Source organism: Dermacentor variabilis, chromosome 1 (genome assembly GCF_050947875.1).
Source record: "Dermacentor variabilis isolate Ectoservices chromosome 1, ASM5094787v1, whole genome shotgun sequence".
Classification (NCBI taxonomy): domain Eukaryota; kingdom Metazoa; phylum Arthropoda; class Arachnida; order Ixodida; family Ixodidae; genus Dermacentor; species Dermacentor variabilis.
This window is the reverse complement of record NC_134568.1, coordinates 227,726,890-227,749,132: the sequence shown is the minus strand read 5'-3', so window position 1 is coordinate 227,749,132 and position 22,243 is coordinate 227,726,890. Positions and strand designations below refer to the sequence as shown.

The window sequence follows — 22,243 nt, the reverse complement described above, 5'->3', positions numbered from 1 at the left end:
ATAGCAGCTTGCAAATGCATAATACTCTACAGTAAGCTCTTGAAGCAAACTTACAATGAAAGCAGTCAATTTCTCAAATCATATGCTTTGAAACGTTGAAGCTACACAAAACAATTGGCATGTAACTAGCACAAATACTCTTGTACTTTTCAGTTGCAGCTTGTTCAACATTTGCATTCGATTAATATGACTTCATTAAAAATTTAAGCTTCGCAATGCTAGCCAACATCGGAAATTGAGGCACATTCTAGAATTTGCAGTAAAATTAAGCCAGTAGGCAAACAATATGATTTTCATATGAAACACAACTAAATTGTAAAAAGAATGAAAAAGAAAATTTTAAAGAAAAAAATGGCTAAAGAAAACAACACAACTACAATGAATTCATAAACCACATAACGCTGCATATAATCCGGGGCACACGCATTCAACTATTTGTGATTATGTTGCCAGATTCTGACCATGTCATAAACAATGACCTAATAGGCAATCCCAATATCCCTAGACAGGTGGTTGCATTTTACATAACTCGTAGACATGCTGCGGCCTACTGATTATACTGAAGGGTTTTTGTTACACGTGACTTTGTTGCTCATAATTACACTCGGTTGGAAGCAACACAACTAATGTGCATACACCTAGCTGCAAAATTAAGAAAAATAGATTTCTTAATAATATGACCTAAAAATGCAACACTATTCCTCCACTGTTACAGCTGCAACACTGGGTACACTTAAGTTAAACAGTTTCAAGTACAGTTGCTTTCAGGAATATACAAGCATGCAAACTCTCCTTGACAATACGAGAGAGGTAGTGACCTTGCATTAAAATGCATAGACTGAAGAACCTCTATCGTATCAAGGCATATAATCACTACCAAATATCAACTAATATCAAAGCGTATAACCACTATGAAAAATCATTCAACAATCCAAATCACCATATTCATTGAAGTAAGAAGCCACTACTATAATATTTGCTAATAGTGCTCACAAGCTCATAAAACATTCACTTAGTACATGTTACAGACTGATATACCACCATATGTCACACTATAGCACTGCCTGGTAGTCTGGCACACACTGTAATCAGCCAGCTAAAAAATACTGTAGTGTCAATGCCATGAAAACATTTCTGTTTGAACAAAACAATCTCTCCAAGTAAAATCAGTCCACATATTTCCTCACTGTATTCATGCACTAAATACCACTTGTTCTTACAGGCTACAAAAGAACCATGCACAGTGTTAAAGATTATAATAGTTAATATTTTAGTAACTTCACAAAGCTATAATGAACTTGAAATTGGTGTGCTACTAGTAAATTTGAATTACATTGTTTTTAATGCGGAGAATTAAGCTGTTGTGCACTTTTTTTATTTGCTTCTTCAGGCACATACAAACATGAAATAAAACATTACATGGGCACAATAAAATTGCGCATATTCACATAACAATCACAATAGGTATAACTACACTCAGTTATTTCTGCACCATTGCAAAAATAACTATGAGATCTATAAAATACATCTGCCTTCACAATGTGCGCACATACACGTATGTCCAGAACATCAATGCACTGCTAATTACAGCCAGTGGGGCCCACCTTGGACCAGGAGTATAGTCATGGCAGGCCACGTGTAGCAGCAGTGCCCCAGCAGCCATAGCATACACAGTGTCAGTGCTTATGGTCTCTGTCAGGGTACCCATGATAGGTGCCAAAGACGATCCAAATGCCACAAATATGGCTGCTCGGCGAAGGTCTTCCAGCACTAAACAAGACAAAATGAGTTCAGTTGAACAGGATGACTACAGGTTAGAAAAGGTGCATGTGCACAAGAATACTGCCATTGGGTACTAAACGTCTAAAAATAGAGGGCCCACAGTTTGTGAACGCTGAACATCTAATTAAACAATGTGCCAAGACAGAACTATTACATTTCACTGTGTTGATTTGCATCCAAATGAAACAAATGGAGAACGTCTACAGAGGGTCACAGCTAAGGTGCACCAAATTTGGAAAAAGAAGGCAAAAGAAAGAATAGAGCTTCCATATAGATGGATCTCTTCCACGTAGATCCATCTATATGGAAGCAATATATGGAAGCAATGCCACCACCTCCTAGACAAGTTTGTCTAGGAGGTGTTGGTCATGCCAAGAAGCTGTCAGTATTTAGTGTTGTTATTCTGCCCAATCAGCTGATTAGTTATGGTAATTAGCCAACTTTCTGAATATTCATTTGAGGACTAACACTTCAATTACCATCTAGATAATATTTCAATCACGCTTTAGGTTGCCTGCAAAAACACAATATAAGCTGGCTCTTCAATTCTATTTTTCAATTCTTTGCTTGCTCATTTAAAAGAAAGCTTATAAAAGGGAGAAAAGTCCCAGGTGACAGCCAAAGGCAGTGTAAAGCCTTCATAGTAAATGCACCAGAAAATCAATTTTGATCATGATTCTCATTAAAATGACTACTAATTAGAATGCAAGAAATACTATTATGTTTTATAAACATAACTGCTAATAGTCCACAGTTGGTTACACCTGCATAGAGTGCTTTGGTTGGTTTATGTAATGGCACACTGGTGTGAGAATGATAAGTCCAGGAACAGAAAAAAAAAAAATAAGCAATGCACTATCCAAACCTATAGCACAGAAAGTTAAAACACAGAAATTTCTTTGCTTGAACTGTGGACAAAATTTGACTGAATGGGAGCCTAAAGATAACTGACATAACTAGGGGTGTGCAAATAGTATTTGAAGTTTGCTAATTACGAATCAAATATTGTCCTATTAGATTCAGTCCTCCAACTGAATAGTCACCACATGAAAATTTGAATATATTTTGAATACTTCTTGAATACTCTATGTCATCAATTGTACACAATGAAGCATGAAATTGAAGCAAGAATATGATATTTTTTAGCCCATCCACAGTGGACATAAGTACGAGAGCATGCTGCGTCAACTCAGACAGCCAGACTTTTTCGACTAAACAGGATCACCTGCAATAAACTTTTGTTTAGTCACTGCATTTGGCAGTTGGTATTGTTTGGTACTATTTATAAATGCAGCAAAATCAAAATGTGCCTTTCATCACAGCATACTTTATACAATATAGCTGCACTATCTGCCGCAATCACTCTAAGCATAGAAACATTTTTTTCCACTTGGCCATTGCCACAGGTGACACGCTCATCTGGTTTGATCACGAAGATATACGCAGACAATAATTGGCTTACAGTGTTACCTTTATAAACTTTATATGATAATGTATGACCTCATATGCTCCAAAGAGCCCCTAAGTTTGCAAACAATCTGCTTAGTTGTTCCTAATCCTTCCTTGGTGCTTTTAATAAAGTGTGCTTTATAATGTGCAAGGTAACGACAAACTTTCCTTTGTTGTGAACACCAGGATGTGAAAATTGCTGGTAAGAAGGCTGTACATTACTTGTAAACTATTAGAAAATTTTTCAAAATTCGATTTGATTCACTTTGGTACTATCTGATTCCAAAAGGACTTCTTGGGCAAGTTGGTGCTTAGATTTCCTAGGTATACTTTGTGGCGCAAAATACATTTCTTGGAAAGGGACAGAAGAAAGGAAGACAGTGAAGCACCAACTGTCTTCCTTTCTTCTGTCCCTTTTCAAGAAATGTATTTTGTGCCACAATGTACACCTACCAAACTATCTGATTCATACTCAATTCACTACTGGCGCTATACGATTTGCATTCGATTTGGTCTCACAAATGGGTATTTACACACCACTAGATATAACACAAATAGCGTTACAACTATAACACTCTTTTATTTACTTCTGTTTGATCAGACTTTTAAATGAAAACTCTTCTGATCTGATAACAAACACCACAAAGGCATGCTTTGAGGTTTTTCAAAAGCCAATCTGTTCAAATACAAAGTGAATATTGCATGGAAAAACGCTTACACCACAGCTTAAGCCTTTCTTACCTTCACCAGTTTTCCTTTCCTGCACGAACGCATAGAGCAAGTATGTTGGCCAGCCAAGCAAGGCCAACCCAACAAAAAGCTCTGATGGATGCAGCAGGCCTCCCTGCAGGTGGCCAAACAGCACAGCAAACAGGACTGTTCTGCATTCAAATAATCCTCCTTGAGACCCATACATTGCAGTGATAAATAGAGTCTTTAAAAAGCACCAGCAATATTTTTGAACATAGTAAATAAGCCTGCTTTGATGATGACTTGAGCCAAATATTAATCCTACACTGTAGCAGGGAGCTTACAGTTAAACTAAAAAATCAAATAAATATAATATATAATTTTCTGCAAGTTTTCAAAATACTCGCTGCTTCAGTATGATAAAATTAAATATGATGGCTGTAGGGACTGTGCAGCTGCCAGTTGACAATAGGTGGCACAGTGAACAGCACCACAAATGGTAGGAATTTCATTCGTGGCGCAAGAAGCAGAAAAGAAGTGCCCGGCGCATATGATCATTGACTTCAGCCATGATTTCAAACAGTTTACATTCCCTGAGTAGCTTTTTGCGCTTTAAACATTAAAATGCTGCTATCCATGTGACTGACCATGGGCTTACTCGAGGAAGGCATATGAAAGAGGCATTAAATTTAGTTAGGGTTCAGCATTTGCAGTTTAAACAGAAATAAATTATAATTTATGCTGAATTATCTATGCTGAAAATTTTCATTTATGGCGAAAAGAGGTCAGAAAAAGTAAATTAACCAGAGAAATAAGACAGCAATTGGAACATAGCCGTGAGTGTGAACATGCACACCAATGCAATTCACCCCTGTTGTCCAAGTAATCATTGCTTTTTGAAGACAAGGGTTTTCTTAGCTGACTTCACACAGGTATGGCATATATGCGATTTGGATTTCTTGTAATCACTTCCAGAAAAAAATGGCCCTTTCACGCCTCTAGAGTGGTGCAGTGAGTCGCGAATGGTATAAAAATATAGGTCTCAACGAGACAAGATGTGAGAATAAGTCATAGAGAAGGTAAAATTAACGGTACGGGCGTAATTAGAGCCAGCATAGTTGAAAACTAACCACACTGCACTAAACGCGTGTAATGGGTGCAACACCATAGATAAAGGCATGTTGAGGCAAAGCTGCCGATGGCATACTTTCGGGAAATGGAGTGAGTTCGCTTGGACTAAGAATGGATGGCACGAGGCAATGGTGTCTGGAAGATGGCTTTGCCAGTGCCCAGAAAAAGTGAGAATTAACGCTAGAGTAGGTAAAATTAACAGTATGAGTGTAGTCAGCATTAATATAGTTCAAAATTAGCCACATTGCACCATAGACTGCATTATTTCCAGGATCAGCCCACCTGTCCTCTTGGTCAAAAAAAAGAAAGGGCCAACCAAGTTTTGACTATAAAGAAGACAAGGTCAACGTAATTGCATATGAAATATGCTACGATATATATAAGATACCAAATGAGTAAATAATGAGCATAAAAAAGAGACAGAAAGACAGAGTAGAGAGATATAATCAACACTAATCATAGAATTATTTAAACCACCATGTAGGTCAACTTCGTCTTCTTTAGCGTCAAAACATGTTTCAACTTTTCCTTTTGTTTGTCTACAAGCATGCACCGACATCTGCCCCAAGACCATTGTGGTTTGCTTTAGGTTCTGCGGCAAACATGTGTACATGTGTACATGGGAACTTATAGTCAGAAACACTGTGAATGGGAAGTTATAGTAAAAAATTGTGTAGTTAAAAGTTGAGCTGGGTCATAGACAAAAATAATATTTCACTCATTATAAGGTTGGTCTTATTGAATTTCTTGAATCATTCAAAGCCATTAAAACACTGTTTAGTGAAATCCAAGGAACAAACTTTCCGCAAATTTTTCAGAAACATTTAGCAAAGGGAACTTGCATAAAATTTGATTTAAATGAGAAAAATAAAAAATGACCGTATATATTAAATAAGCATGCAATATAATATATAAAATGGAAGTTTTCAGTACCATAACTCAAGAGTAAAGATAAGAAATGTTTATATTTCTTATGAACAAACCAAGCATCCCTTAATTAAAATTAATTAATATTGTTTAGTATTAATACGCTTGCATTCTTAGAGTACTTCACGCACTTTTCAAGGGCTATGTATCTATCTGTCTATCTATGTTTGTATCTATGTTTGCACGTTTGTATCACACAGTTTTTCTGCCTACCTGGGTCACTGGGTAGTCAATGGCTGAATAGGCAGCGCATCAGACTGCTGTGCTGAGGTAACAGGGTTCGAAACCAACCATCGGATCAACTTGAGTCACTGAGTATGTGGCAGCATGTACATACATGCCGCTCTTCAACAAACCTCTTTCACACTGACATGGGTCACTAACGACGCGGAACTGGGTAGGTACTGCTGTTCAAGGATACTCTTTGATGCCAACTTGGAGTACAGGGTATGTGTCCCATGGTCTGTGCTGGTCTCCAATGAACCTCTTTGACGGTAACTTGGGTCACTGGTGTTATAATTGACCTAAGTTTTCCAAGAAGCCATTGACTACCACATTCAGTGACGGGGGGATGCCCCACCAGCAACACGCAGCTGTCACGGTTGATGTTCACGCCTCATCATTTACTTCGCTTCAAGACAGCAACGTCGCCCTCCTGACCGTCACGAAGTGGCCAATTATCTATGAAAAGGTCCTCGTCAAGAATTCCCGGGGGAAAGCATCGATGGCAGGTGGTTGCCTCCTACTGTAACACGTTGGAGATAGGTGCACCATGTACACAAGTAGCTCGCTGAGGACATGAGCACCCCAAGCAGCACAATGACGACCAGTGAGGGGCGATAGAGGTGGTGAACGATTCAGCGTTTGTGAATGGCCAGTGGATTCCCTCAACGAAGGAAAGAGGGGTTATCTAAGGCCGTCCTGGCACCCATGTGAGATTAGAACGGCTCGAGACTCAGATAAGAGGCACAACCATGTACCAATGAAGTAAACACATTCTTTTCTATTTTTTTTATCATCACGAGGCCCGGGTTCATCATCGTTTCCTGATACTTACGGTGAAGACACACCTAACCTGGTCAAGATCGTGTCACTACGTATATCCAAGTAAGTGTGCACCGCTCTTCAATGAACACCCTTGACACCAACTTGGGTAACTAAGTTCGTGCCACTGGGAATGTGCCGAACTACAATGGCAAAAAAGATACCTTACATTTCTCTGATGTTGAGCAGAATCGAACCCATGTCACAAGGGTTCCTCAAGGACAACAACCCGACACATTAGCAGGCTGCGCCAAAAATGCACTGGGTACATGCCACATTTCAAGGAACGTCTTTGACACCAACGCTTTAGCGAGCTGCACCATAAATGCACTGGCTATGTGCCATCCTTCAATGAACCTCTCGCCAACTTGGGTCACTGAGTATGTGCCACTGAGTGTGCGGCAAGTGACGGAACAATTTTCAATGCTGTAGGCACCTGCCTGCCAGGCTCCTCATCTCAGAGGCCACAGGCAGACTTCTCAGCAGTGCCACTAGATGGCGCAGCATGTCCAGAAAGAAGCATGATAAAGAAGCCTGGTTGCCACATGATGTGTTTCTCAGCATTCGCATGCACCAGCGCACCTTGCATTTCGGAGGCCACACGCAGGCTTCACAGCAGCAGCGCTAGATGGCATGAAGTGTGCTTAGGGAAGCGCGAAATAGGAGTCCCGCTGCAGTGCACATCTTATACATAACTCGTTTCAATGGTGGCAGTACGTTGTGTTGCTATTGGCGGCGAGGAGTTACGGAGTCGCCATCTATCGGAAGCGCCTCGCGGGCGTAGTATGAGGGATCACGTGGCGCGCTCCTCCTAGGTTTTGCTGTCAGCACACACTGAAAACACTACGCACAAGCTCTCCCAGACATTTCTGTAAGTACTTTCGAAATGAGAAGTTTTTTACTGTCTAAATAATAATCTTGGGCAAACTGAAGGCACAGAATCGTTTACAGACACCATTTCTTTACCGAATACGTACAGTGAACGCCACTGCGCACGGCCGCCGCGATGGAGTCTGCCGAACCGGCTTCTTGTGTGAAAGGTAGGTAAACGCTGAGAGCAAACTATGTGAAATATGTTCTTATAGTGTTTGTATAACTAAATGGAGCATAATAGAATTAAGCCTCAATGCAGCGATCGCACAGATTCGCAGCGACCGACTGCGCGTCTGCATGCTTGTCCGCGCACTGTTTCGCTTTCACCGCGTGCGCGTTTTCGCACCGTGCCATGAGCTTTAGGCCGCAGAATATGAGCATTTGACAGTATACAAGCAACCATTGTTGCGTGGGCGCTATTAGAGCTGTTCAAAAGTAATTTCATTGTAGAGACTTCGACGCCTATACGGGGACTGTGATGTGCCGTCGCGACGATTCAATCTTTTTTTTCTTCTAAATTCCTGGATGTTTCAATATTATTTCTCCAGTTGCGTCACACTGTATGTTTATCGGTGTTCTCAGCATGTGATTTCCCGCTGCTTCTTTTTTGTAATCCAGTGCATTAACTCATAACACAAACATGACCATATGCCATGCTTTCATTTTTAATATGCTTCTTACCACTCCCTTTCCACTCCCGTGAACTTGCCAGTATCTATAGCATCGACAAGTTCATAGAACAAACCGTCATGACATTAGTCGGGCAGTGGGCTCGGGCGAGTGTCTAAGTGCGCGTTTTCCGAACATCGCAGACCCGGCGCTGTAGCAGAAATCATCCTCCCGTCTGTGCTTGCTGCATACCCGAGTTGTAGCCGATGACTGTTTGCCAGTTTTATATTTCGCGAGCCAGGCTTCACGTAGCTTCTTGTCCTGCGGCTATGTGTGAATAAGGCTGACACCGGGCTCCGTTGCGTACGTCCGGCACTGCGGCACCAAGCAGTAGCCTACTATGTTGCGCGCCTTCAAAGGCAGCCACTACCTATTGTAGTGCTTTCAAGCATTGTAACGGAGACACTCGAAGCGGGGAAATCTCGCCACTAAATGAGGACCGCAGCGTACGAGGCAATTTAAGCTCTCGTTTTCAGCTCGCTTCAGCGCTCCCGAAGCAGCCGACGCGGCCGCTATGCCCACGTGATCCCTAATAGCACGTCACGCTGACGGTGGCGCCAGCTTTCCCAGTGGTGGAGCTCGAGGCCAATATTGATTCAATGCTAACGCATCACCATTGACAGTCATCATGAGATGGGTTCTGCCGCAATTTTTTGTTTACAGCACATTTATATTGGGAACTTGAACACAGTCATATCCTAAAGGAACCTTTTGTTACAAATGAAAAACAAATAAAAAAGACAGCATAATTTGGGGCAAGCAAGTATTGACACTACAACTTCACCAAGCCACCTTCTTATCTCAATTTAATCACAACCACAGTCACAAACCAGGAAGTCGATCTGTGTACCTACTTTTTTCTGTTTTGTAAGGTATCAAACATTTAAAATTTTGCACTTATGTAATCCTAAATCGTATGTTTTAAGCTTGTAATGTGCCAAGCACATAATTTATGATACGCTGAGCTTGATACCTCAAAATTTTGATATAAGCAGAGAGAACTTAATGCATAGATTATAGTTTCTGATACGCTGAAGCTTTTAGCAACTGAAGTATTCAGTTGTGGCTAGTTCAGGAAACCAATCACTAATTGATTAATTACTATACTAAATAAGTTTTTCACATAACATTTCATTGTTATATTTTTGTACAAATGTACTCTCCATGGCCAGAAATAAAGATGAAGTTGTTCAATCTTCCTTGATGTGGAACTGCACTTAGACATTAAAGTGTTAAGCTATTCCAAGATCAGCAGTTAAATTACAAGGCTGCAGGCTTAGCTAAACATTTATAAGCTATGATTCAGATGTAATCCGGCTATCAACATAACTCCCTTCGACAACTTTGAATACATCATAACAAAGTTTAATATTGTGCACAGACTGATTATAGCTAATAAAAGGGTGCAACAAGCACTATCAAACTTTTAACTATCGTGACACGCTGACGAAGAAGCTGTTTTCAGCTTGGTCGGAAGACGACGACGCTCTGGGCTTCGCGTGCTGTCTACCATCTTGTCAGCTGCTACAATCATTGTAAATATCCTGTAAATATACATCTGACTGTTTTTAACCCCGTAGCATTTTTGGTGGAGGTTGCAGGATCATTACCAAGATGGATTTACGCAGCGGGCACTCCTTGGCTGCATCTACAATGCCAGCACAAGGCGAGGATGCTTCAGGCCCGTCGGCATCCATGCCCACAGTCATTCTAGCACAACCCCGTGACCCAGGAAGCTTTTCTGGCACCGACGACACTGATGTTGAAGACTGGCTTCAACTATATGAGCGGTTGAGCTCCAGCAACCACTGGGATCAGACCATCATGCTCGCTAATTTGATATTTTACCTCACGGGCATGGCACGCGTCTGGTTTCAGACCCACGAGGAGGAACTTACCAGTTGGGACATTTGTAAACAGAAGGTCAAGAATTTGTTTGGCAAGCCTGTGGATGTCAGCGTGCCGCCCAAAAAGACCTCACTTCGAGTGTCCAGACGTGCACTGAATCCTACCTCACGTACATCCAGGACGTGCTCACTCTGTGCCGCAAAGTGGATCCGAAGATGTCCGAACCAGATAAGGTCGCACATGTCATTAAGGGCATAGCAGATAATGCCTTCCACCTCCTTGTGTTCAAGAATTCTTCAACTGTGCAAGCCATTATTACCGAATGCCGGCGGTTTAAAGAAGCCAAGAGTGGCCACATTGCCCAGCCATTTCCCCGCCTTCCCAACACAGCTGCTACGTCCACCTGTGAAGACCTCCGCAGTCCGCCCACGCCCAATTGCTCTGATGACATCCTACATATCATCTGACGTAAAATAGAAGCCGCATCTCCTGTCACAACCCCCACCATCAACTATACTTGTTTCATACTTAGCAGGCAAAACTGCAAAAGCTATCCAAGTATGTAGTACAGTCATAGTAGTCTCACTCCACGTGTTTCGCAGTGCAGTTGTTTTTGATCTTCAACACTTTCTATTCAAGAACTACTTCACAGATTACAACTGAAATTTCTAAACATAAGGTTACGTCAAATTATATAATGTTTGTGCAACTTTGGGCTTCCAGTATGTGATGTACAATGTTTTAACCAGATGCGTGCTCTAGACAGGCCGTGCACGACGCTAAGATTCGCTAGACGCATTCAATAGTTAGGTACCAGTGGCATAGCCAGAAATTTCGTTCGGGGGTGGGGCTCGCATTCCAGCTCGGCCTCCTCCTTATAGAATTTGTCGAAGCGTCAAATACATGAATAATAACTGTATTGCCATTGCCAAAGATGCTGCAAACGAATTATTGAAAGCTACGCAATGTCAAGACAAGCAAAATATGTATTTTTTCATAAAAGAATATACTCGTATGTCTGAAAAATTGAACCCGAAATAACTGACATCAATGCTTCCATGTTTTCTCTCTATTTAATAAGTAAAGAAAACATCACACAAACTTTAGAACTATATCAGTTTGAAACCAGCAAAGCAGTGCACGCCGCTGATATGAAAAACGTAAAGGCCATGAAATAAACAAGTTGAAGACAAATATTTTAATGAAACTTTGTCATTCAAGAACCTTGTTTGCGGTTTTGTACATATGCAACGGCCAGGGAAAAATCTCAATGACGTCGTCCTTTGTTCAAATGTATTGTCACCAATGCTGTCAATGGTCGTGTATTGTAACTGCACCGATGTTATAGACGCAACAGAGAGGACATATCAAAAGCCGTTCTCCAAAATATACGAGGGCGAGTCAAATGAAAGTGTGCCAATGCGAATGTATGACAAACAGGGTACCTTATTTAAAAGTAGTCTCCATGAGCATTTAGACATTTGTCCCACTGACTAACGAGTTGAGTGATTCTCGTCTCATAAAACTCCTTGGGTTGCTGCTTCAGAAAATCTGTAACTGACTCTTTCACGTCATCGTCCGACACAAATCTGATTCCCTTGAACTGTTTTTTTCAATTGCCCCAAAATATAGAAGTTACAAGGCGACAGGTCTGGACTGTATGGCAGATGTTTCAGTGTTTCCCACTTGAACTTTACCAGTTTTGTATTAACCACATCAGTGACGCGGGGACGGCTTTTGTCGTGGAGCAAGATGGCGCCAATCGTCATTTTTCTACGTCATTTGTTTTTGATTGTGACACACAGCCGATCCAGCGTTTCACAATATCAGAAACAATTGATAGTCTCTTCAGGTTTAGTAAATTCGATCAATGATGGCCCCTGACGATCGAAAAAAAAAAGTCAACAACACCTTTCTGGCAGAAATGACGGCCTTTGCTTTCTTTGGGGCTGGTGAATTCAAATGTTTCCACTGTAAGCTTTGCCATCGTGTTTCAGGCTTGTAGTAGTGGCACCATGATTCATACCCGGTCACAATTGCAGACAAAAAGACGTCACCCCCATTGTGCTACTGGATTAGATGAGTCAAGGCAGCGCCGAACCTCTCTGTCTTCTGGCGGTGGTTCAAAACCTTAGGCATCCATTGCGCACACCAGAGTCAATAACCAAGATGTTCATGAATTATGGTGTGACCCGAACCGTGACTGATGTTCACACGCCCTACCAATTCATCTATGCTTATCCTTCGTTCTTCTCTAATCAGCTCATCAGCCTTTGCAATTGTGTTGAGGGTGATTGCATGGTGGCTTTGGCCTGGCCTTGGATTGTCTTTGCAACTTTCACGTCCTTCTTTGAACCGTTTGCTGCCACACTTCACAGTGTCCAATAAAATGCAATGTTCAACATACATGGCAGCCATACGGCAACTAATTTCTTTTTTGGAAACACCTTTAGCTGTCAAAAACCTCACAACACCACGCTGTTCAACTTTTAGAGCGTCTATTATATCACACAACCACATTGAACCCAGTGTATGAGATCAATAAAGAACCCTTATACTCACACCTGCGTGTCACTTTTGCAAATGAGAGATGCCTGTGTGCTACACGCATGCCTCACAGATAACAAAAAGCACCATTATTGCTCTGGGTTGGTTGGCTCACTTTCATTTGACTTGCCCTCGTACATTAGAAATGCGAAGATACAATGGAATATACAAATGCGAAGATACAGCTTGATAAAGGGCAAAAAAGTGTCACTGAAAACAAAGTTCACTGCACGTATACACAAAACCTCGCAACAAGATATTTAAGTATACGTATGTCTCCAATAAATCTATGTATCTAAGAAAAAGTCACTGTATATAAAGCGCCAAACAAGGCAAATAAACATGTTGCACAACCAAAGATTCAGAGATCACAGCCCCCCTTCCCTCCACTCCCCCTGATCTAGCGCGCGTGACAGGAGGCGGCTCGCTTCCTCCCCGCTTTTCTCTCTTGAGCACACACTACTGAGCCACCATTGTCAGCTAATGCCACCACCACCCGCCTGCGCTTTCACTTGCACATACAACGCACGGCGCGTGGTCACAATGTTATCGCCTTTGGACTTTATATGGAACATGAGGGCGACGGCGATGGCAGTAATGCATCTGGAGTGCCCACATAATTGCTGCCACAATGATATAATCAGAGTATCCGGCAACTGAAGCATCCCATGGCCCATTACTTTCCGCAAAAGAAGAAGTAGTAACGAAATCGAACTTTCACCATGAGACAATTTGCTGTGAAAAAGAAAGATCTTTATTTTGTGGGGCGGGGTCACGGAAATGAAAAAACGCAAAGGAAAGCATGTTGGCCAAAATCGAATGTCTACTTTGGGCACCTAATGTGGCTACCGAAAGAATATTGAAGAAAATGTGAGACGCTTGGTCCACAAAGAACCATACGCATACTGCTCGGTATCCTACACCAGCAAGACAAAATTTTCCAGAGAGGTTGCGCGTAATCGAACACGTTGCAATCCGTTGAGTCCCCGCAGCAGGGTTGCCAGGACTTTGGAAGAAAATGCAGCCGAAAGATTCTAAAAAGTAGCAAAAACAGTCGCCAACTGCGGCAAAAGCTTTAATTGCTAGCCAACAATCTAGCCACAGTGCGACATACGAACATTTGCCCATTTTTAACGTGAAAATAAAGAACAGGCGGGAAAGGCCTGTAGTTTCCCGCTGCGCTGATGACAAACAAAAATAACAAAACAAAACAGCAGTTATCACATAATACTGTATCGTAACTTAACATAATGTCTGACCAACTGATATTCTTTGATAATTTCTGCCGCACACTTGCGTGCGTTCTCATAGCCAAAATGGTATCTCCAGTTTCAGTAGAATAAACTTGCTGAACACGGTCCTTGCACAGATGGTTATATTAACTCTATGCCACTATGACGTCATTTTAAACGTTCCCGTGCGAACTGTATGACGTCACACACGTTCTCCACTCCCTGGTACACAGTCGCATAGTCATTTCTGACGCGAAGAACCATGGTCTTCGAGATTTTCTATAGAGGTAATCGTCGCTGTGGTGATATTAGGACACCACCTTATTGCTTCAGTCTATCAGAGGAGGCAAAAGCATTTCCTATAAGATTGGTTAATTACTTTTACTCGGAAGGAGCTGCTTGTGCCTGTTCAATTATCCGTCAATGACAGTCCCGAACTGCATGAGACGTTGATTTCAGCCAATGAGCGTTGCATATGATGCATCTCGGGGCGCCCTGGGAAGCCCAGGGGGACAAGTCGAAGAGGCCCACCGAACATGTGGTGGCTATGATATATTTTCAGCTCCTGAATTTGCTTCCGGAGCTTGCAAGACACAAAAGCACGGCCTTGAAGATCTGACATTTGGGGTTGTTGCTTCGAGGGGGCCGTCGGGAGGAGTGTGAGTCGGCCACTATCTGTAACAATTACCACCTTCAAAAGGAGCCATAAAGTAGCCAAGTCCCTAAACACGATTTTCAGTCACCAGGAGCTTCTAAAAGTAGCCAATTTGGTGAGAAATCGCCAAATCTGTCCAATCCTGCCCGCAGCAATAAAAGCAAGTGACCATGCATTGTTTCTTTATCTCGTCTGCTAGCCAGAAAGCGTCCAAAACATTGCCAGGCAAAAATCCACTCGGCCAGAGAAAAACGAACGCGCATCAAAGCGCGCTGCGCAATGGTCGGGCCAACACGAGAAAAACGCATGCACTCCGGAGGGCTCCAGCAGCCCACGGGTAACGAGAAAAAAAAATTGAAGAGGCTCAAGTGTCCTCGCGAATAAAAGTCAAAGTAGAAAAACAAATAAGAATGTAGTTACCTTTGCTGGCTTTAGTGTCTTGACATGGTTGCTTTGGCACAGGTGAAAAAAAATGTTGATATTATTTTCTGTGACATGATGGCAAAAACGAACTACCACAATGCTTTGTCTGATCGGACCTGCATGCTTTGTCAACTTGTCCGATAGTGTGTTGATTTGGCTTGTCTGGTCGTGTGGTCCGATGTACTACTTTAGAAAAGTCAATGCACCTTTGGCGTCAAACATTTATAACATTAAACCCACAAAGTTCCGGAATTGAAAATCTAAAGCACGACTTTGGAAATGTCAATGCACCTTTCGCATCAAAAGTTTATGAGAACTTTATACCCATAACGCGTCAGAATTAAAATCCATGCGCTCCGTAGTTTCCGCGGCCTCCACGAGATGCTGTGACAAGCCCGCTCGCCATCAAAACGCCCTTAGAATCTTTGTGCTCGGATGGGGCTCCTTGCGTTATGCGACTCCTGGTACATGAGCGTTGACAGCAGGTAAAAATTTCGGGGGGGGGGGGACTGAAGTTCCATAAGCCCCTCCCCCCCCCTGGCTACGCCCCTGCTAGGTACTACAATGCTGCTGCTACAAGCAGCACTTTGCGCGACACGTGTGTCAAGGCACAGGATACGTTCGTCGCTGCACTGCCTATACGTTCTAGTTCACTGTAGCCATGTCAAAGCAAATATGCCATAACAAGAACATCTTGTGTCCTGGCATACATATAAGTGCAACAGTTTACTTACTACACAGGCATATCATCATCATGACAAAAAAATTACGTGTGGGAATGCAAAAGCATTGTAGTCGCTTTGGTGAAATGTTTTTTCTGTGCGTTCCTTGTCCACCCAAGCTCTAGCATGTGTTTTAACTGCGCCTTGAAAGGCCAAATAAAAATGTGCCAAACGTCTCAACACACTCGCTTGCCCGCGAGGAGTTCATAACTCGAAGGACCGCTTAGCGCGTTTAACTGGACATTAATGCTTTTTATTTTATGCTATTATTTTATATACTCATGACGTAGCACCACCTCCTACCCATTGGCTGCGCCATCACATGCCCGATGATGCACACACTAGGCACACGTTTAGTTAACTAGAACCACGGAGCTGCCGTGGCATTGGGGGAGCGTGCTCGTCTCGCACCCCGGACGCCCGGGTTTGATTCCCACCAAGATGAAAATTTATCTAATATTCTTTTCAAAGGCATTAACTTATTTTGTTTACAGGAACTTCCTTGAGAAATTTGATAATTTGAGTATTTTTTTATGTGGTTTTACTCTTTGCTGTCAGACACTTTTGGTACCATCATTCGGTCACGCTGCCTACTACAACACTGGATTTTCGCATAATGGGGCATATAATGCTTTTACACTAAGACTATACCAACAATTACGATACTCCCTTATGCAAAATTTGAGTGTAGCTGTATATGTGTTTTCATTTCGCAATATATTGGCTGATGCAGACAATTTGCCTCGTGCGGCACGTTGCAAATGGAGCGAAATGTGGCACGACTGCTTCACTAATCGGGAGATAGCGAGAGGCAGCGCGTGGGTGATGCGTGGGCATGATTCACAGCAGCCGCCAGAGACAGCTCTCCGCTCATACAGTGCTTTACTTACATACAGACGATGCATGCTACTCTGGTGCCATCGTCCTCGCAAAGCCGTCTTGCGCGGCACTACACTTTTCTTCTCAAGCTTTCACCATACCTGCCTCCTCCGCTTACAGTCTCATGGTTCCGCTGCACCCCCTTCTCTGCTTTCCTCCTCGCCCTCTCTTCGCTTTCATCCTGCTCTGTGTTTGTTTGCTCAGTTATGAGGGGCAACGCCGACACTCGCCCCAGCAACAGGCACCTAAGAGCTGCACTCTAAAAGGCATGAAAACAATAACACAAGCACTGCTTGCTTTTCATTTCATAAAATTGTCTGCGGTGTTTTGTGACACAATATAGTATTTTCAGTAGTATGCAGTTCTTTGATTAACAATCTTCACACACAATGAAGGTGCCTAGTTTACAGGAGTACTGCCCTTCATCAGAACTACTGAAGAGTACCATATTTGTTCAAATCTAGGCCGATAGTTTTTTTTTCAAATCATATTCCAAACTCTAGGGTCGGCTTAGATTCGAGGATTTTAAAAAACGTGCCAGTTTTTCATTGAAACTCCTAAATATGGTGCATAGCTAGCGCCATCTAGGAAAGTCAGTATCGCAGCCGCTACTAGCCGTGCTAGTAGCCAGCCGTACACAAGCGAGGTCGTCATTTTGACCAACGCCTCCTTTATTAAACTATGCCTGTCAGTTCCGGCGCCACGCAATGGGACCGCCGCGGACGCCTCGGTTCAAGCGCCGCTCGCATCGTGGCGCTGCTAGCTGCCACTATGCCGCCGCTCAGAACGTTGCTGAAACATACGCGCCGCGCCCGACTTGCACAGCTCACGTTGGTTGTCGAGTTACATATTGCACTATAATTTATTTAGTTCGTCCGGTATGTTAACGAAACACTGCTCAGGTGCTTATAACCTAAATATTCATTGTGATACAAGCGATACGATTGCGTGACATAGCCGCCGCGTTAGTAGCTAGCAATTTTGTGTGTTCGTTCAGGTATTCCGATGTAGACTAGCTACTAGCCAAACGCATCGATTGTCACTCACTGAGCTCGGCAAAAACGTAAAGCGTTATAGCCAGAAACTGCACTTGTCCTCGATTTTGTGATTTGCCCTGCTTTTTCAAAAGCTTTCGTTCCCAAGGCCCGAATTTTCTCACAAGTCAACCACATGGGACATTTAACAATCGAACATTTATTTGCAGTAGTTATCTAAACATGTCAAGAATGCTACAGTTCACATGGCATATGCTACAGTTTTAGCAGCTTTCGTGACAATGGCTTCTTTGCATATAATTTGGCAACTGAATTCTTATCTGTAATATTAAAAGCATGGTTAGACAGCAGTGGTTTGATGAACTTGCGGCACAAGAGTTCAAGGAACATCTTCCTGTGGTCAGGCTCTTCGTTCTTGCACATCAAGACGGGGACGTCCACAAGCACATTAACAGCATGTTCTACACTGGTTTCGAGCGGTTTGGAAATGAACTTCCTGTGAAACAACATTATGTCAACAAACCGCTTGAGACCTATCAAGACGGACACCAAGTCTTTGGTTGGATATTTCAGTCCACCAAGTCTTGGTACGTAATGAGCCCATCAACAGGGGCATTGGCCTTTGGTTTTTCGACAAGTTGAATACAACTCTCGCAGCTCAGCCTTTCTGACAAGGCTCTGGCTAGATATCCACCAATCAGGGCAATACTAGCCACTTCGGGGTTGGGGAGCCATGGTGTAGTGCACAGGTCCCGCAATCTATTCTTTGCTGCTGATGGGGAAAAACCCTTGCTTGTACAGCTGCGTTTCTAAGTGTCTCCACTGGAAACTGCTGCATCAGTACGGAATGAGGTTGAGCTGTTCACATTGCTTCGAACTGATGCAGATACAATACCAGTCTTTAACATCTTCTCAAGTCCGCAGAGTACAGTCTTCACATCCATGGCATCATTGCAACCTGCAGTCCTTCAAAGGAAACCGAACGGTGCCTCAATCGGATCACTTGAGAACTTTCGAGTCAAAACAAATACGAACTTCTTTTCCTTCAGAAGAAAACGAATGCATGCTACATTCGATGTTGTCGTCAGGACCAGTGCTCGGTATGTCTCACTGGTAAAGAAATTGTCAGGGTGGCTCTCCTGTCTCAGCCTTTCGGTATAGTTAAGGAAATCGGTCTCTAGCCACTGCAACCTCATGTCGTCAACATCACTGAAATGCCGGCTGTCAGGGTCATTCCTGTGGACGTGCTGCTCTGTGTTGCTGACATCCATCAGCGCAAACCACTTGTGCATCAGCGACATAAATTCAACAGTTGGGCCCACTGACCTGAACTCCAAGTCACAGGTGTGACCAGCCTGGTCTTTCAAATACTGGAGTGCAGCAGTAACTGGCGGAGAGAAGATTTGCACTGCGTGTCTCACACTCATCTTCTCAATATTTGATGGATATAGGTGTTTCCGTGTTAAATATCGTATTGGCTTCACAGTTGAGCCTCACTGCGTTCTGTACAGTTCTTTCAAAGGAGCTGACGAAATTTGTTTCTTACCACCTATGTCCTTTGCAAGAAATTGTGATCTCACATTCTTAATTATGTGGGATTGGTCAAAAGCAAGATAAAGGAGTCTTGAAGGATCCGATGGATGTGGAGCAGACATTTGAGCCGTTCCCTTGCTTAATATGTCCATGGCAGCGACGTTTGTCTTGTGGTTATCAGTGACAAGACGAACTATTTCAAAACCGAGTTCCTCTGTCTTCTGGACAACGTGACAAATGGTCTGCGCGAGCTCGGCTCCTGTGCAGGCTTTAGTAAAGAAGTACCTGACAGGTATCTTAAAGCTTGTCGACAGGCCACAAAGCAAGAAACAAAGCAATGAATTTGCTAACTGGTCGCTGTCACTTGGTATCAGATGCTCCAGATCAATGCCCATATTGACGTCACCAACAAAAGCATCTCTTTGTTTATTATATTGAAGCTTTTGCTTGATGTGCATTTCGTCTACTACCAAACTGCACAATTTTAACTGCGATTTTGTAAGACCCTGAAGCTCTGTTTTGAGCTTGCAGCGAACCAGAGGGCTGAAGCCAATTTCCCCAGTTGCCGATCCAATATACTTTTGCAAAGTATTTCTACATGGTAAACGCAGAAGATGTTCAGTCCGCACATATTCATAGGCCTTGGTCGAGAGATTCCTCAGGATCACGCAGTACCTCACGGTAGTTTCAGACCACGTTGGTCTCTTCCTACCGTAATTGATGACTTGGCCCACAATGAATACAGCCTTTGCCTTGTTTTGGTGCGCATCGGCTACAACGCCCACAAAGGCACGCACATTGCAGTCATCCTTCAGCTTGCAAAGTTCTTCTTTGTAACTTTCAACTGTCTGTTGCAACCTGGCGATCTGTAACCGAAGGGCTTTCTCTTTGGCTCACTGTTTTCGGCGATCTACGAAACTGCTTGAACTTGCGGTCCTTTCCAACTGAGTTGAAAATGTTCGCTTCGCAAACGCCACTGTTCTGCAAGTTAACGCTTCGGTACGCACCGCCGTCGCTACAGCGCATACTGTGCCACTCAAAGAAAGAGATGCGTTCGAGCATGCTGGCCTGTTAGCTGGCGCTAAGGCTGGTCGCACAACTACTGACGTCGCGACGCCAGGGCAGCCAGGTTCTTCATTCTCGTTGAAGGTAGTAGCAGTTACTGCTTTCCGTTTTTTGCTAGCCTTCTCCTGGCCACAGTCGAGCTGCACAGTGCGCTTTCGACTACTTGCATCACTACGTACCATGGCAGGTGCAGGCTTCATGTACGAGGGGTAGCACGTGAACACGCTGGGCACCGCTCCCTTGTTTAATTGTCGGATTTTAGTATTCTCCCGAAAGTCCGAGGCAACGAAGTGCTTACTGCAAACGACGGAGTAATTAGATGTTGTATTCGGCTCCCAGTTCTTTCGTGAGATCACCTTTAGCCATCGTTGGCGCAACTCGAGGTCGGCAGGAACCTCGTGGAATGATACTCCGTCGTCCTTCTTTCTTGCGCTTGATGTGCACATAGGCACACAGCAGTACCTCATGCTGAACACTGTCCGTACACAAATCAGAAGCAAATCAAACTTCAGAGCATCTTTCTACGCATGCTGACACCAGCGAACAAAACATTGCTTTGTTTACCTCGCGCCACGAGTCCCGCAAGCCCGTGCACGGCCGAGACGGACGGGACACTGTGGATGGATGGATGGATGGATGATTAAGGCTCAACCCTTTGAATCGGGCGGCGGCGGCGCGCGCCACCTAGCCTTTAATGGTTCTATATGCATGCATACCTATGTATTTACTCCTTTACTTTTGCGTTGATATTATCCACCAATCAGATAGTCTCCGTTTAGTTATTTCTACCTGTTCAAAGTCTATTCTACTTTCACTGTCTTTAAAACCCAAAGCTTTGAATAGTTCCCCGTTAGATTCAACTGCAGGGTGAAGTTGTTTACAAGCAAGTATCAGGTGTTCAGCCGTTTCCTCCTCCTCTCCACACGCCTCGCACACCAAATCTATCTCCTGGTATCTGGCTCGGTACGTTTTAGTCCGCAGTACACCTGTCCTGGCTTCAAACAACAATGAGCTTCCCTTAGAGTTATTGTACATATTTTCTTTGGCTATTTCTTGCTTAAACGTCCTGTATGTCTCCAATGCCGATTTGGTTTGCATCTCTGTACTCCACATACCCCTCTCTGTCTCCTTAACCTTTTTCTTGACAGATGATTCCTTACTTGTCCCCCCGCTACTGCCCAAGTATTTGCTTGTCAATTTTCTAGTTCGCTTCCTCCACCTTGTGTCAACATTCCTCGTGTATAAGTAACTGAAAACCTTCCTAGCCCACCAAATTTCCCCCATTTTTCTCAATCGCTCCTCAAATGCTATCTTGCTACTAGCCTCTCTGCCCTCGAAAGAAGACCATCCCAGATCCCCCTGCACTCCAAGATTTGGTGCCTTGCCATGTGCTCCCAGAGCGAGCTAGCCTACCCACACCACGTTGCCTAATTTCCCACTGTTGCCGGGTCTCTGTTCTAATACATAGAACTGCATTGGCAAAAGTCAGGCCTGGTACCATTACCCCCTTCCATACCCTCGTACTACCTCGTACCTATTGTAGTTCCACAGTGCCCTACTCTTCATAATCGCTGCACTTCTGTTACCTTTAGTCGTTAGATATTTTTCGTACTCTGTCAGATACTCAATGCCATTATTTATCCACACCCCAAGGTACTTGTATTTATCGACTATCTCCAGCGTGGCCTCCTGTATCTTATGCTCGCCGCAAATGTTATCATTAAAAATCATGACTGCTGATTTTTCTTTGCTAAACTTCAAGCCTAATCTGTCTCCTTC

The 22,243-nt window shown here is 43.3% G+C and overlaps 1 protein-coding gene across 3 annotated transcripts in view; it reads right to left on the bottom strand.

Annotated features, from left to right (window-relative positions):
* The window catches only part of PIG-C (phosphatidylinositol glycan anchor biosynthesis class C), a 68,791-nt gene that overhangs the window by 12,058 nt on the left and 34,490 nt on the right, over positions 1-22,243 (bottom strand). For all 3 annotated transcript variants that reach the window (XM_075670272.1, XM_075670286.1, XM_075670279.1), the window contains exons 4-5: positions 3,973-4,112; positions 1,605-1,770 (exon numbers count right to left, since the gene is read on the bottom strand). In XM_075670272.1, coding sequence (XP_075526387.1) covers positions 1,605-1,770; positions 3,973-4,112 — 306 coding nt within the window. The remainder of the gene's footprint in view (positions 1-1,604; positions 1,771-3,972; positions 4,113-22,243) is intronic.